Source organism: Hemiscyllium ocellatum, chromosome 17 (assembly GCF_020745735.1).
Source record: "Hemiscyllium ocellatum isolate sHemOce1 chromosome 17, sHemOce1.pat.X.cur, whole genome shotgun sequence".
Lineage (NCBI taxonomy): Eukaryota > Metazoa > Chordata > Chondrichthyes > Orectolobiformes > Hemiscylliidae > Hemiscyllium > Hemiscyllium ocellatum.
Genome location: NC_083417.1, coordinates 3,293,001 through 3,308,538, shown reverse-complemented (window position 1 = coordinate 3,308,538; position 15,538 = coordinate 3,293,001). Strand labels below are relative to the sequence as shown.

At 43.6% G+C, this 15,538-nt stretch overlaps 1 protein-coding gene across 4 annotated transcripts in view; it reads left to right on the top strand.

Annotated features, from left to right (window-relative positions):
- Nucleotides 1-15,538, top strand: part of LOC132823623 (transcription initiation factor TFIID subunit 4-like) — a 339,253-nt gene that overhangs the window by 81,945 nt on the left and 241,770 nt on the right. For all 4 annotated transcript variants that reach the window (XM_060837554.1, XM_060837553.1, XM_060837552.1 and 1 more), the window contains exons 10-11: nt 2,722-2,830; nt 13,462-13,631. In XM_060837554.1, coding sequence (XP_060693537.1) covers nt 2,722-2,830; nt 13,462-13,631 — 279 coding nt within the window. The remainder of the gene's footprint in view (nt 1-2,721; nt 2,831-13,461; nt 13,632-15,538) is intronic.

Here is a 15,538-nt window from a genome sequence, read left to right as displayed (position 1 = left end):
CATTGATCAGGACATTGAGTCTAGGAGTTGGGATGTCATGTTGTAGCTATATATGGTACATTTATACAATTCTGGTCTCCCTGCAACAGGAAAGATGTTAAGCTTGACAGGGTGCAGAAAAGATTTATAAGGATATTGCCAGGACTGGAGGGTTAGAGTTATGGGGAGATGCTGAATAGGATGGGACATTTTTCCCTGGGGAATCAAAGACTGAGAGGTGACCTTACAGAGGTTTATAAAATCGAGGGGCATGGATAGGGTGAATTGCCAAGATTTGTTTCCTAGGTTGGGGGAATCCAGAACTAGAGAGCATAGGTTTAAGGTGAGAGGGGAAAGATTTAAAAGGAACTGCAGGACAACTTTTTCCACGCAGATGATGATGGATGTATGGAATGAGCTGCCAGAGGAAGTGGTGGAGGCGGGTACAATTACAACATTGAAAAGGCAAAGAGTTGGTATATGAATAGGAAGGGTTTAGAGGGATATGGGCCAAATGCTGCAAATGGGACTAGCTCAGAGTGAGATGTCTGCTTGGCACTGATGTATTGGACTTGAATGGTCTGTTTCTGTGCTGTATGATGCTAAGTGTCATACCTGAAACAATGAGGGGCACAAAGAACAAAGAAAATTTACAGCACAGGAACAGGCCCTTCAGCCCTCCATGCCTGAGCCGATCCAAATGTACTGTCCAAACCTGTCGGTCAGTTGCCAAGCATCTGTGTCCCTCTGCTCCCCACTTAGTCATGCTTTTATTCAGACAAATCTTAAATGAATCTACCATGCCTGCCTCTACCACCTCTGTTGGCAACGCGTTCCAGACGTCCACCACCCTTTGTGTGAAGTACTTGCCGCGTGTATCTCCCTTAAACTTTCCACATCTCACCTTGAAAGCGTGACCTCTCGTTATTGAATCCTTCACCCTGGGAAAAAGCTTGTCTCTATCCACTCTGTCTATACCCTTCATGATTTTATAAACCTCAATCAGGTCCCCTCTCAGTCTCCTTTTTTGTAATGAAAATAAACCTAACCTACTCAACCTCTCTTCATAGCGAGCACCTTCCATACCAGGCAACCTTCTCTACACCCTCTCCAAAACATCCACATCCTTTTGGTAATGTAGCGACCAGAACTGTACACAGTATTCTAAATGCGGCCGAACCGATGTTTTATACAATGTTAACATGACTTGCCAGCTCTTATACTCAATACCCCGTCCAATGAAGGCAAGCATACTATATGCCTCCTTGACCAATCTATCCACCTGTGCAGCAACCTTCAGGGTACAATGGACCTGCACTCCCAGATCTCTCTGCCCATCAACTTTTCCCAAGGCTCTTCCATTCATTGTATAATTTGCTGTATAATTAGACTTGCCTAAATGCATCACCTCACATTTGTCTGGATTGAAATCCATCTGCTACTTTTCTGCCCAACTCTCCAGTCTATCTATATCCTCCTGTATTTTCTGACAGGCCCTTATGCTTTCTGCTACTCCAATCTTCGTGTCATCTGCAAACTTGCTGATCATACCAACAGTGCCCTCTTCCAGATCATTTATGTATATTACAAACAACAGTGACCCCAACACTGACCCCTGTGGAACACCACTGGTCACCTTTCTCCATTTCGAGAAACTCCCTTCAACTACTACTGTCTGTCTCCTGCTGTTCAACCAGTTCTTTATCCACCTAGCTAGAACACCCTGCACACCATGTGACTTCACTTTCTCTATTAGTTTACCGTAGGGAACCTTATCAAATGCCTTACTAAAGTTCATGTATGTGACATCAACAGCCCTTCCTTCATTGATCAACTTGGTCACTTCCTCGAAGAACTCTATTAAGTTGGTAAGGCATGATCTCTCCCACACAAAACCATGTTGCCTGTCACTGATAAGCTCATTCTTTTCTAAATATAAATAGATCCTATCCCTCAGTACCTTCTCCAGCAACTTCCCCACCACCGACGTCAGGCTCACTGGTCTGTAGTTACTCGGAATATCCCTACTACCCTCCTTGTACATGAGCAACCCTCCAGTCCTCTGGCACCTCACCTGTATTTAAGGTTGCCACAAAGATATCTGTGCATTATATTGTTTGTGTCACTCTTCCTGTCTGGATCTAAACCATCAGTTGGTGTTTTTGTCATGATGTGAGGGGGCTGTGGGTCAATCTCAAATCAGCACCAAGTCAAGCTGGATGTTTCATTACGATGTTATAGAAGTGGTTGATTATCAATGTTTTTGAACCATCTGTTGTGTACATAGAGTTAGACTGACTTTAAATGTTCTGTGGCACAATTTGTAGAAGAGCAGTTGTCTTCCAGTATCATATGAACAGTCTCTCTCATTTTCCTCACTCCAACAGTGTACACCTGGCAACTCTGACCCACCCTACCATAGCCAATAGACCCCAGTAGTCGATATTGCCGTGTACACCACGCCCCAACCCCCAACTATTCTGAACCACGACAACTGTCAGCATTCTCCCATTTCGTTGCCACCCTTCGCCCAGCCAATATTCCATATGTGGCCCTGCAGTTACCTTTGGTCTGAGAAAAACTGGGTGTATTGTAGCTGTTCAGGTGAAGCTGTGCGCAACTAATTTTTGCTTTCATGATAGCTGATCAGTTCCACTGTACTCCCTGGCTTGAAGATCTTTGTGAGGTGAGAATGATGTGATATGGTGCTGAATCAACACAAATCTTGATTTCATTCCTTAGTGGGGAAGACATCACTACACCAAGGAAGCAAAGGTCTTGCAGGATCGTTGCTCCAGGTCTCTGCCAATCAGAAAAACAAGCTCAGTGACCCTGCAAGTGGCTCTTTTAGGTAGGAGGCTGATTTTTCATTTAAAACCCAAAGCTGGGAGGAAAGTGTTACAGTTGCACACAAGAGGGCAGCATCCAGTGAACTTGCTCAACAAATGTTCAATCAGAACAAGTTCATGCAAGGTATAAACTAATCTGAAGAAGCTTTCTTGATATATTAATGTACTCAATTGGGGAAATGTGCTCCAGGCTTTGACTGATATATCAATAAATCTTTAAGTTTGGTAATTAATCTGTCACAAGGGTAGCTTCTTTCGCTGGATTTTTTAAAGCTTCTCTCTTTAATTGCTGTTTCAGTTTTTGATGTATTTTTACATTGAAGATGAATGGCAGTGAATGTGCCACTGTAGATTTTTTAATAATTGGAATGTTTATTTTCTTAAATTAAGAAATTAAAACAATGGTAACCTGCTGCAGTTGCACTGTTTCTGTCAAAGAAACACAGTCTGGACATAATTTGCATTTGAACCTTTAACCTCTCCTACAGCCAAAACAGTGTCTGAGAGTTGGGCCTGAGGGCAACGAGCCAGTAACCTGGATTAATCCTCTGTATGCTGACTGGTCCTGGCCGTACACAGCATGTGTGCAGAATTTGTTAGTGGCTCCAAGGCAAATTGACTGCTGCTGCAGTGGCGAAATTCAACAAAAAAACCCAAAGCTATTAATGTTTTTGTTATTAAGTTGTCCTTAATGTTATATTGCTGTAAAGGTATTGGTAATTTTTTTTCTCCCCCAGTTCCTGGCAGCTACAGTATGCTCTGTTAAGTTGCATTAACACAGGGGTTGGGGGGGGAGAAAGAAAGGGCTCCATGCTTGGGGGAGGCATTAAACTCAGAGGGGTAGAAAGTGGGGTTGTGTCTGTGTTCATTTTACTTCTCTGCAACAGAGGTGATTCTTTCAGGGAGATTATTGAGAGCAGTTACCATGTAATTGGCAAAGTGCTTGTGATCATAAAGACAGTCTTCCACTCTGCCCCTCCTTTCTGTCCATCACCCTATGTTGCTAGACGAGTTGCATCAAATCCCACAATTACATGTCAGCTGGTTTTGAGATGGCAGACCTAACGAAGAGGTAAGATGATAAAGGAGGCGACAAAGCTCCCTTTCCACTGTCCTCCTCTAACAGTCCCAGGAGGGAGATGATAAAGAGTAAAGCTCGTTCTAAATGTAGGAACAAATTACTGCAGATGCTGAAATCTGTACTGAAAGCAACAAATGCTGGAGATCACAGCAGGTCAGACAGCATCCATGGAGAGGGAGAAAGCAAACGTTTTGAGTTTAGACGATTCTTTATCAGTCAAGTGTGGAGAGGACAGCATTTATGCAATAGTTTGGGAGTGGGGGCAGGAGCTAGAGGTCGTGGGAGAAAAGATGTTGATATTTCAAATTAAGTGATCGGAATGTGAGAATGATAGAACAATAGTGTGTCTCCTGCAAGACTTGTCACAACAAGTGGGATGGGGGGAATGGAGCTGAAAATGTGTTGCTGGTTAAAGCGCAGCAGGTCAGGCAGCATCCAAGCAACAGGAAATTGCATAAGCCCTTCATCAGGAATGGAGGACATGATAACAAACTGAAAGAAAAGGAAGAAATGCTCGCAATGTGAAGGCGTTGAACTCAATATTAAGTACAGAAACTTAAGAGAGTTATGGTGGAAGATTGTCTTTCTGATAACAGTTTGCCAATTGCATGGTGAAGTGCCGAGTTTAAAGCAGGACCCCAACCCTTCCATAGCTGGTAATTTTAACATCGCATTCTGCTCACACGTCCACATGTCTGACCTCAGTATGCTGCAGTGTTCAAGTGAAACACAGTGCAAACTAGAGAAACAAAGCCCATCTTCAGACTAGGCATTCTACAGGCTTCTGGACTTAAATTGAGTTCAACACGTTTAAATTGTGAACATTTCTTCATTTTTTTTTAGTTTATCATGTCTGCCTTGCATTTTCAAGTCAGGCAGGAGACACGCTATTGTTCTGCCATTCTCATATTCCAATCACTTAATCTGAAGTATCAACATCTGTTCTTCACTGGTACCCTACACTACCTCTCCCCCTTCCCAAGCTACAGCATAAATACTGTCCTCTCCACACTTCAGTTCTGATGAAGAGTCACCTAGACTCAGTGTTAGCTTGCGCTCTCTCTCCATGGATGCCGTCTGACCTGCTGGGATCTTCAACATTTCAGGAGAGCTCTTTCTGAACTCCCCATCAAGCTCTCCCTCACTGGGCAAAGCACATGTTGATGACAGAGTGGCACTTTATGCTATCTACTTTGTGTAGACCCTCATGATTCTGGATGTAGGTTTGCTCACTGAGCCGGAAGGCTCGTTTTCAGTTCAGAGATCCAGATCCTCAACCTGAGCTACAAATCTTCTCAAAACTCACTACACCCTGTTGTGGTTCTGCTCGCCGAGCTGGAAGTTTTTGCTGCAAACGTTTCGTTCCCTGGCTAGGGAACATCATCAGTGCTGTTGGAGCCTCGTGTGAAGCGCTGCTTTGATGTTTCTTCCGGTATTTATATTGGTTTGTTCTTGCCGCTTCCGGGTGTCAGTTTTAGCTGCAGTGATTTGTATGTGGGGTCCAGGTCGATGTGTCTGTTGATGGACGTTCTTGCCGTTTCCGGGTGTCAGTTTCAGCTGTAGTGGTTTGTATATGGTGTCCAGGTCAATGTGTTTGTTGATGGAGTTTGGGGATGAATGCCATGCTTCTAGGAATTCTCTGGCTGTTCTCTGTCTGGCTTGTCCTATGATAGTGGTGTTTTCCCAGTCAAATTCAACATGATTTGACTGGGAAATTCAACAAATTCAACAAGAACAAACCAATATAAATACCGGAAGAAACATCAAAGCAGCGCTTCACACGAGGCTCCAATAGCACTGATGATGTTCCCTAGCCAGGAAACGAAACGTTTGCAGCAAAAACTTCCAGCTCGGCGAGCAGAACCACAACAACGGATACCCGAGCTACAAATCTTCAATCAGATTTTAATCACTAGACCCTCATGATTTTGATCATCTATATCAAATCTCCCCTTAACCGTCTCTAAAGAGCACAGCTTCACCAGTCTGTCTCTATAAGCCAAAGTCTGAAGACTTCAACATGAATCTTTTAAGTGCATCTGAGAATTGGGCACTATCGTTGAGGCTGAACGATTTTATTGCATTAACCTCAAAGTCTTTTCTTCGTACCCTTTCTCTACCTGTAAAGACCAAGATTGTGCGTGGCTTTTAAAAACCACTTTCCCAGCCTTCCCTGCTACCTTCCTTGATTTATGCACATGTGTTTACTCCTCATCCTCTTTTAAACTTAAGCCTTTATGTTATTTCAGTCTTAGATCCAAAAACATCACTTTTCTCTTCTCTGTATTACATTTGATTGGCCTCACGTCCATGCATTGCTGTCTTTAAGTCCCCGTTCTCACTGTTGGCTATAATTCCAAGTTTTGGCACATGAACATTTTTAAATTGTGCCCTGAACCTTGGCCATTAATACATATCATGCAAAACAACTCTTAGTATCTGCCAAAGCTTTTGTGTTTGTCAATTTTTGGTAAAATAATATTCCTTTGAAGTGACTTGGGATGTCTTATCTTTTTAAAGATGCTGTAAAACAGCTAGTTCTTAATGTCATTAAATAAAAAAAACAGGCTTTCACTTCTCCACTATTCTGCCAGTCAGTGGCTGCCGTTTAAAAGTACCTCATCAAATATATTATGCTTCAGGTAACCTTGAGGATCAGTTTGGATGGAAAGTAGTCTTTATTTAATTCACTTCAGAATAGTGATATGTGGCTTAAAATGCACTCTACGTGTGACCCAGATTTGAAAGGCCAAAATGTATTACTGCAGGATATTTTCACAGCAAGTGTACTTTTCTTGATGCGACCTGCTTGAAAGAGGTGAGGTTTGATAGATTTTAATATCGATAATTTAAGGGAATAGGAATTGAAGGATTCTGCTTCATCCTCTGAACCTCTTTGCCTTTCCATAAGATAATAGCCAATCTGTGATATATTCCATATATTCTTTCCCATATTGCTCAATGCCTACAAATAACAAATATCTAATGGTCACAGATTCAAACTTAATAATTGATCTGGCGTCTGTTGGTGTTTGTGAAAGAAATTTCCAAATTACTTTGACCCTTTGTAGAAGTGTTTCCTAATTATATGCCTCAAAGATCTGGTTCTAATTTTTAAACAATTCTTCAGCTCCTAAATCAATAGAAATATATTTTGTCTTTGTCTGGTTTACATGCTCCCCCTTCGACCAAATCTCCTCTTGTAATTCCAGGGATATGATCTTCATTATCACATCTTCTGACAATTTAACCCTTGGATTGCAGGTATCATTCAACCCTGTGCTGTACTTTCCCCACAGCCATTATATACTTCCCTAGTAATGCTCATAATTCTCCAAGTGTCCTGTAACCAGGCACTTTGTAAAACTCCAGTGCGTGTTTTTAATGCCTTGCATTCCAGCCCTCTAGATGTAAAGCACAGTATTCCATTTGTCTTTTCAGTTATTTTCTGTCCCTTTCCATGACATTTTGATGGTCCTTTTGGACTTCCTCTGTTACCCGTTTCGGAGTAAACCCAGAAGGCTGACTCCAACTTCTGCTCTGATGTTGCCCCTATTCTGAAAGTATTGGATCCAAAATGGATGACCTTACGTTTTCCCATCCATAGAAATTGTTTGCCACAATTTTGCCCTTGGACTAAACTGTCAATATCTCTCTAAACTTTTAACAGTGTCACTCATCTTTGCATCTTTGGCAAATTTGGACATGTGGATTGCCATCCCTTCATAGAGTCATAGAGATGTACAGCATGGAAACAGACCCTTTGGTCCAACCCGTCCATGCCGACCATATATCCCAACCCAATCTAGTCCCACCTGCCAGCACTCAACCCATATCCCTCCATACCTTCCTTATTCATAAAGTCATCCAAATGCCTCTTAAATATTGCAATTGTACCAGCCTCAACCACATCCTCTGGCAGCTCATTCCATACACGTACCACTCTCTGTGTGAAAAGGTTGCCCCTAAGATCTCTTTTATATCTTTCCCCACTCACCCTAAACCTATGCCCTCCAGTTCTGGACTCCCCGACCCCAAGGAAAAGACTTTGCCTATTTATCCTATCCATACCCCTCATAATTTTGTAAACCTCGATAAGGTCACCCCTCAGCCTCCAATGCTCCAGGGAAAACAGCCCCAGCCTGTTCAGCTTCTCCCGAAAGCTCAGATCCTCAAACCCTGGCAACATCCTTGTAAATCTTTTCTGAACCCTTTCAAGTTTCACAACATCTTTCCGATAGGAAGGAGACCAGAATTGCACGCAATATTCCAACAGTGGCCTAACAAATGTCCTGTACAGCCACAACATGACCTCCCAACTCCTGCACTCAATACTCTGACCAATAAACGAAAGCATACCAAACGCCGCCTTCACTATCCTATCTGCCTGCAACTCCACTTTCAAGGAGCTATGAACCTGCACTCCAAGGTCTCTTTGTTCAGCAACACTCCTTAATACCTCACTATTAAGTGTATAAGTCCTGGTAAGATTTGCTTTCCCAAAATGCAGCACCTCACATTTATCTGAATTCAACTCCTTCTGGCACTTCTCAGCCCATTGGCCCATCTGGTCCAGATCATGGTGTAATCTGAGGTAATCCTCTTCGCTGTCCACTACACCTTCAATTTTGGTGTCATCTGCAAACTTATTAACTGTACCTCTTATGCTCGCATCCAAATCATTTATGTAAAGGACAAAAAGTAGAGGACCCAGCACCGATCCTTGTGGCACCCCACTGGTCACAGGCCTCCAGTCTGAAAAACAACCCTCCACCACCACCCTCTGTCTTCTACCTTTGAGCAAATTGTGTATCCAAATGGCTAGTTCTCCCTGTATTCCGTGAGATCTAACCTTGCTAATCAGTCTCCCATGGGGAACCTTGTCAAGCGTCTTACTGAAGTCCATATAGATCACATCTACTGCTCTGCCCTCATCAGCCTTCTTTGTTACTTCATCAAAAAACTCAATCAAGTTTGTGAGACATGATCTCCCACACACAAAGCCATGTTGCCTATCCCGAATCAGTCCTTGCCTTTCCAAATACATGTGCATCCTGTCCCTCAGGATTCCCTCCAACAACTTGCCCACCGCCGAGGTCTGGCTCACCGATCTATAGTTCCCTGGCTTGTCTTAACCGCTTGTCTTAACCGCTTGTCTTAACCGCTTGTCTTAACCGCTTGTCTTAACCGCTTGTCTTAACCGCTTGTCTTAACCGCTTGTCTTAACCGCTTGTCTTAACCGCTTGTCTTAACCGCTTGTCTTAACCGCTTGTCTTAATTCTCTGGCTGTCCAATATTTAGCTTTTCCTACATTCGTTGTGTTGTTCCAGTTGAATTTGTGGTCCTAATCATCTGTGTGTGTGGCTACTAGGGACAGCTGGTCATGGCTTTTAGTGGCTTGTTGGTGTTCGTGGATGTAGCTTGCTAGTTGTCTGCCTGTTGCCCTATAGAGTACCTTTCACCCTAACAGGAATATACTGTCTCTGGACTCTTGTTATCTAATTTCTGAAGGCTTCCATTTTCCAGCCATCCCTTTTCCTATGAACATCTGTCCCCAGTCAGTTTTTCAAAGTTCTTGCCTAATACCATCAGAATTGGCTTTTTTCCAAATTAGAACTTCAACTTTTCGATCTGGTCGATGTTTTTCCATCACTATTTTAAAACTAATAGAATTATGATCTCTGGTTCCAAAGTGCTCCCCCACTGACACCTCAGTCACCTGCCCTGACTTAATCCCCAAGAGTTCCTTTATTGGTCAGAGTATTGCATACAGGAGTTGGGAGGTCATTTTGTGGCTGTACAGGACATTGGTTCGGCCACTGTTGGACTATTGCTTGCAATTCTGGTTTCTTTTCTATCGGAAAGATGTTGTGAAACTTGAAAGGATTCAGATAAAATTTACAAGGATGTTGCCAGGGTTGGAAGATTTGAGCTATAGAGAGAGGCTAAACAGGCTGGGGCCGTTTTCCCTGTAGCGTCGGAGGCTGAGGGGTGACCTTATAGAGGTTTACAAAATTATGAGGGGCATGGATAGGATAAATAGACAAAGTCTTTTCCCTGGGATTGGGGAGTCCAGAACTAGAGGGTATAGGTATAGGGTGAGAGGGGAAAGATATACAAGAGACCTAAGGGGCAACTTTTTCACACAGAGGGTGGTACGTGTATGGAATGAGCTGCCAGAGGACGTGGTGAAGGCTGGTGCAATTGCAATACTTAAGATTCATTTGGATGACTTTATGAATAAGGAGGGTATGGAGGGATATGGGTTGGATGCTGGCAGGTGGGACTAGATTGGGTTGGGATATCTAGTCAGCATGGATGGGTTGGACTGTAGGGTCTGTTTCCATGCTGTACATCTCTATGACTCTAAGTTTTGCGCCTCCTCTAATAGGTACATCCACATAGTGAATCAGAAAATTTTCTTGTACACACTTAACAAATTTCTCTCCATCTAAACCCTTAACACTATGGCAGTCCCAGTTTCTGTTGGAAAGTTAAAAGCCTCTATCATAACCACCCTATTATTCTTCTGCTCCATGAATGCTGCCTGACCCGCTGTGCTTTTCCAGCGCCGCACTCCCGACTCTAATCTCCAGTATCTGCAGTCCTCACTTTCTCCTCATCCTGAATCTCTTGTTGGGTTGTTAATCTGAACCAATCAGGAGGCCCTGACTGACAGGTAAGCACAGGAGTGTCAGAGACTCTGTTCACTCTGAGAACTGGCTCCGAGGGAGCTTGAAACAGTGTCATGGACTCTTCATGTGTTAATAAATGGAAACTTGGTGACAGAATACTGTCTTTTCTGGAGGTATTTAAAGCTTACACCTATGCTTCTAGGGCTATGGTGTGAAAGGAGGCTGTCTGACCACATGTTTGCTCTTGCTCTTGCTCTCTGAATGAACGCAATGGCTTAGTGATGTTCTCCTGCCTTTTCTGGAATTTTAAAAATGCTCTGGGATTTACATATGAAGGAACTGAAGCTAACATGATCATTTGAAAAGATGAAAGACTCGAGCTAAATTTGTGTAATGTTACGTTCCATGACACTGCTGCCCTTCGAGCCTGCACCACCATTCAATATGATCATGGCTGATCATCCTTAATCAGTATCCTGTTCCTGTCTTATCTCCATAACCCTTGCTTCCACTATCCTTGAGAGCTCTATCCAACTCTTTCTTAAATGAATTTAGAGACTGGGCCTCCACTGCCCTCTGGGGCAGAGCATTCCACACAGCCACCACTCTCTGGGTGAATAAGTTTCTTCTCATCTCTGTCCTAAATGGCCTACCCTGTATTTTTAAGCTGTGCGCTCTGGTTTGGCACTCACCCATCAGCGGAAACATGTCTCCTGCCTCCAGAGTGTCCAATCCTTTCATAATCTTATGTCTCAATCAGATCCCCGCTCAGTTTTCTAAACCCAAGGGTATATAAGCCCAGTCGCTCCAGTCTTTCAGCGTAAGGTAGTCCCTCCATTCCAGGAATTGACCTTGTGAACCTACGCTGCACTCCCTCAATAGCCAGAATGTCTTTCCTCAAATTTGGAGACCAGAACTGCACACAGTACTCCAGGTGTGGTCTCACCAGGGCCCTGTACAGCTGCAGAAGAATCTCTTTGGTTCTATACTCAATCCCTCTTGTTATGAAGGCCAGCATGCTATTAGCCTTCTTCACTACCTGCTGTACCTGCATGCTTGCCTTCATTGACTGGTGTACAAGAACACCCAGATCTCTCTGTACTGCTCCTTTACCTAAATTGATTCCATTGAGGTAGTAATCTGCCTTCCTGTTCTTGCCACCAAAATGGATAACCATACATTTATCCACATTAAACTGCATCTGCCATGCATCTGCCCACTCACCTAACTTGTCCAGGTCACCCTGTAATCTCCTAACATCCTCATCACATTTCACCCTGCCACCCAGCTTAGAATCATCAGCAAATTTGCTAATGTTATTGCTAATACCATCTTCTATATCATTAACATATATTGTAAAAAGCTGCGGTCCCAGCACTGATCCCTGCGGTACCCCACAGGTCACTGCCTGCCATTCCGAAATGGAGCCGTTTATCACTACACTTTGTTTCCTGTCAGCCAACCAACTTTCAATCCAAGTTAGTACTTTGCCCCCATTCTGCTCCACAACCCCCTGATGAAGGAGCAGCACTTTGAAAACTAGTGCTTCCAAATAAACCTGTTGCACTCTAACCTGGTGTTGTGTGATTTTTAACTTTGTACACCCCAGTCCAACACCGGCATCTCCATCAGGAAAAATGAGTGAAAGTGATGTAAGGCCATGGCACGTAGTCATACTCGCAGACACTGAGAGAATGCTTCCGTAGACTGACTGCATTGAGTGCTTGTTCAAACATGCTTGAATTTGCAGTTTTCTGGATCTTGTATCACAGCATGTTGTTTGGTCTCATGCCTGATTTGAGAGAAAGATTAGAATGGGGCAATATTTTCTAAAGTTTAGGAAATTGACAGGTTATCACTGTGAAATGTCTAAAATTCTCAGGAATTGACAGGTTAGATTTCAGGAGTTCTTCTTGCTTCTTGTGTCGAGGCAGTACGGTGGCACAGTGGTTAGCACTGCTGTCTCACAGCGCCAGAGACCCGGGTTCAATTCCTGCCTCAAGTGACTCTCTGTATGGAGTTTGCACATTCTCCCTGTCTGCGTGGGTTTACTCCCACAACCCAAAAAATGTGCAGGTTAGGTGAATTGGCCATGCTAAATTGCCCGTAGTGTTACGAGAAGAGGTAAATGTAGGGGAATGGGTCTGGGTGGGTTGCTCCTCAGGGGGGTCGGTCTGGACTTGTTGCGCCGAAGGGCCTGTTTCCACACTGTAGATTAGATTACTTAATCTAATTTGCGATCACAATCAATATTTACTTGGTGCTTAGTACTGCTGCCTCACAGTGCCAGATATCTGGGTTCGATTCCAGCCTTGGGTGACTGTCTGTGGAGTTTGCACATGCTCCTGACTGTCCCAGTTCCACCGGATGCTCCGGTGTCCTCCCGCAGTCAAAAATGTGCATGCTAAATGTGAGGTGGAGGAGATGTGTCTGGGTGAATCTTTAGACCGTTGGTGCAGACTCGATGGGCCAAATGGCCTTTTTCTGCATTTTAGAGATTTTATGATCTTGCCTTTCAGATTGTCCAGCATGCTCGTACCTTAAAGGAATGTTGCTTATATGTGACCCACCCCAAATTACTGTGCAGCTACAGGAGGAGCTTTGGGCAATGTCTCAAAATAAGTCACTTTGAAATGGAATAAGAACCTTCTGCACTGAGTAGTGAATCTTTGCAATTCTGTATTCCAGAGGGCTTTGGATGTTCAGTCAGTGAAGATATTCAAGGCTGAAATTAATAGATTTTTGACCACTGAGGAATCGAGGGATAGGGCAAAGTTTGGGTGAGAGGAAGCTTTGCAATGTGAGGGGTCATGTGACCTTTGGTTCTTATTAAATATGTCTCAGTGCTATTCTACTAAACAGTGATGGAAAGTCAGAGGTTCTATGGTTGGTTTCATGGTTTTCTCCATTGTTGCAGAGACGATGATGACATCAATGATGTTACCTCAATGGCTGGAGTTAATCTGAGTGAGGAGAGTGCCAATATTCTGGCAACCAACTCCAATTTAGTAGGAATGCACATTCGCTCCTGTAAAGATGAAACCTTTTTGGCTAGCGGTGCTCTGCACAGGCGTGTCCTAGAAACAGGTAAGGCAACCATTCTCTTAGTTAGGTTTGAGCTAAATTAAATTGATGTTTATATCCAACCACCCCAAAGTTACACCTTAAAAGAAATTGAGATGTTTAGTCCTTCTGTCAGGTTAAGGTTAACATCACAAAACTGTCTGGCAAGAGTCATCCTTTTGTCTTGATTGATCTCGAGATAAGTAGTCTTCCTCTGCTTTTTTTGATAATGTAGAACTAGCTGCACTTCAAGTAAACAAATCACTTGGTTTCAGTGAGATACATCCATGGATATTGTGGGAAGTACATGTGGAAATTATGTTGGCACTGAATATAATATTCCAATTCTCCTCAGATATATGGTTGGAATCAGAGGCTGGAGGATTACTGATCTTACATCTGTTTTGAAAAAGAGTCTAAGGATAAACTCAACAAGTACAGAGTATAACTTCAGCCTTGTTTTGATAAAGTTCTCAGAAACAATAATCTTGAACCCCATTAATAAACAAGGGTGGCTCAGCAGCACCACCACTGACCGAGCTGATCAGTCCTAAAGACATAGCTGCTGGATTGGATCTGTAGCAGGTGCTGAGGGAACAACATACAGGACGTCATCCTTACCAATGTGCTGGGTACAGATGCATCTCTCCATGACCGTATTGGTAAGAGTGACCATTGCACACTTCTGGTAGAGATGAGTCTTGCCTTCACATTAAGAATACTTTGCATTTTTGCAAGGTTTGTGAAGGTTTGTAGCTTAGGTTGAGGTTTAGGGTGTAGGTTTGCTCGCTGAGCTTTAGGTAGTTTGCATTGTTTTACGTGCTATTGTGCTAAAGGAATAGACTTTGGACAGGTCTCGACACTGGGTACTCATGAGGCACTGTAGGTCATCAGCGATAGAATCATACTCCAATGCAACCTGCAACCTCGTGGCCCAGCAAATATCCCCACTTTGCCATTACCATCAAACCAGGGGATCAACCCTAGTTCAATGCAGGAGGACAGGAAAGGAGCAGCACTGGGCATTCCTGAAAATGAGGTGTCAACCTGGTGAAGCTACACAACAAGATTACTTGTGTGTCATATCATAAGTATCATGTGGTAGAGTTAAGTGACTCCACAACTAATGGGACAGATTGGCTGTGCAGTCCTGCCACATCCAGTCATGAATGGTGGTGGATAATTGAACAACTGACTGGAGGAGGTGGCTTCCCAAATTTCCCTATCTTCCATGATGGAAGAGCCCAGCATAGCAGTGCAACAGATAAAGCTGAAAAATGCAGAGCAATCTTCCGCCAGAGGTGCTAAGTGGATGATTCGTCTCTGTCTCTTCCAGTTGTCCCCAGCATGACAGATGTCAGTCTTCAGCCGATTTGATTTAGTCCACATGATACCTAGAAATGGCTCGTCGTGCTGGATACTCAAGGGTTATGAGCCCTGACAACATTTTGGCAATAATACTGAAGACTTGTGCTCCAGAATCTGATGTGCTCGACCCAAGTTGTTCCAGTACAGTTAAAACACTGGCATCTACCTGACAATGTGGAAAATTGCCCAGGTTTGTCCTGGACAAAAAAGAGCGGGACAAATCCAATCCACCCATTTACTTTCTCATCATTCTACTTTTGATCATCAGTTAATTGAAGTAAGATATCATCAACAATGTTCTCAAGCAGCACCTGCCCAGTGACACCCAGTTTGGGTTCCACCAGGGCCACTCAGCTCCTGACCTCATTACAGCCTTGGTTCATATATGGACCCACGAGCCCCATTCCAGAGAAGAGAGCGACAGCTCTTGACATCAAGGCTGCATTTGATCATCTGTTATTGAGGAGCTCGAGCAAAATTTGAATTGGGGATGGGGGCAAAGTCTGTCCTGGTTGGAGTCATACCTGGTTGTGCTTGTTGGTGTTCAATTCCCTCTGCCCCTG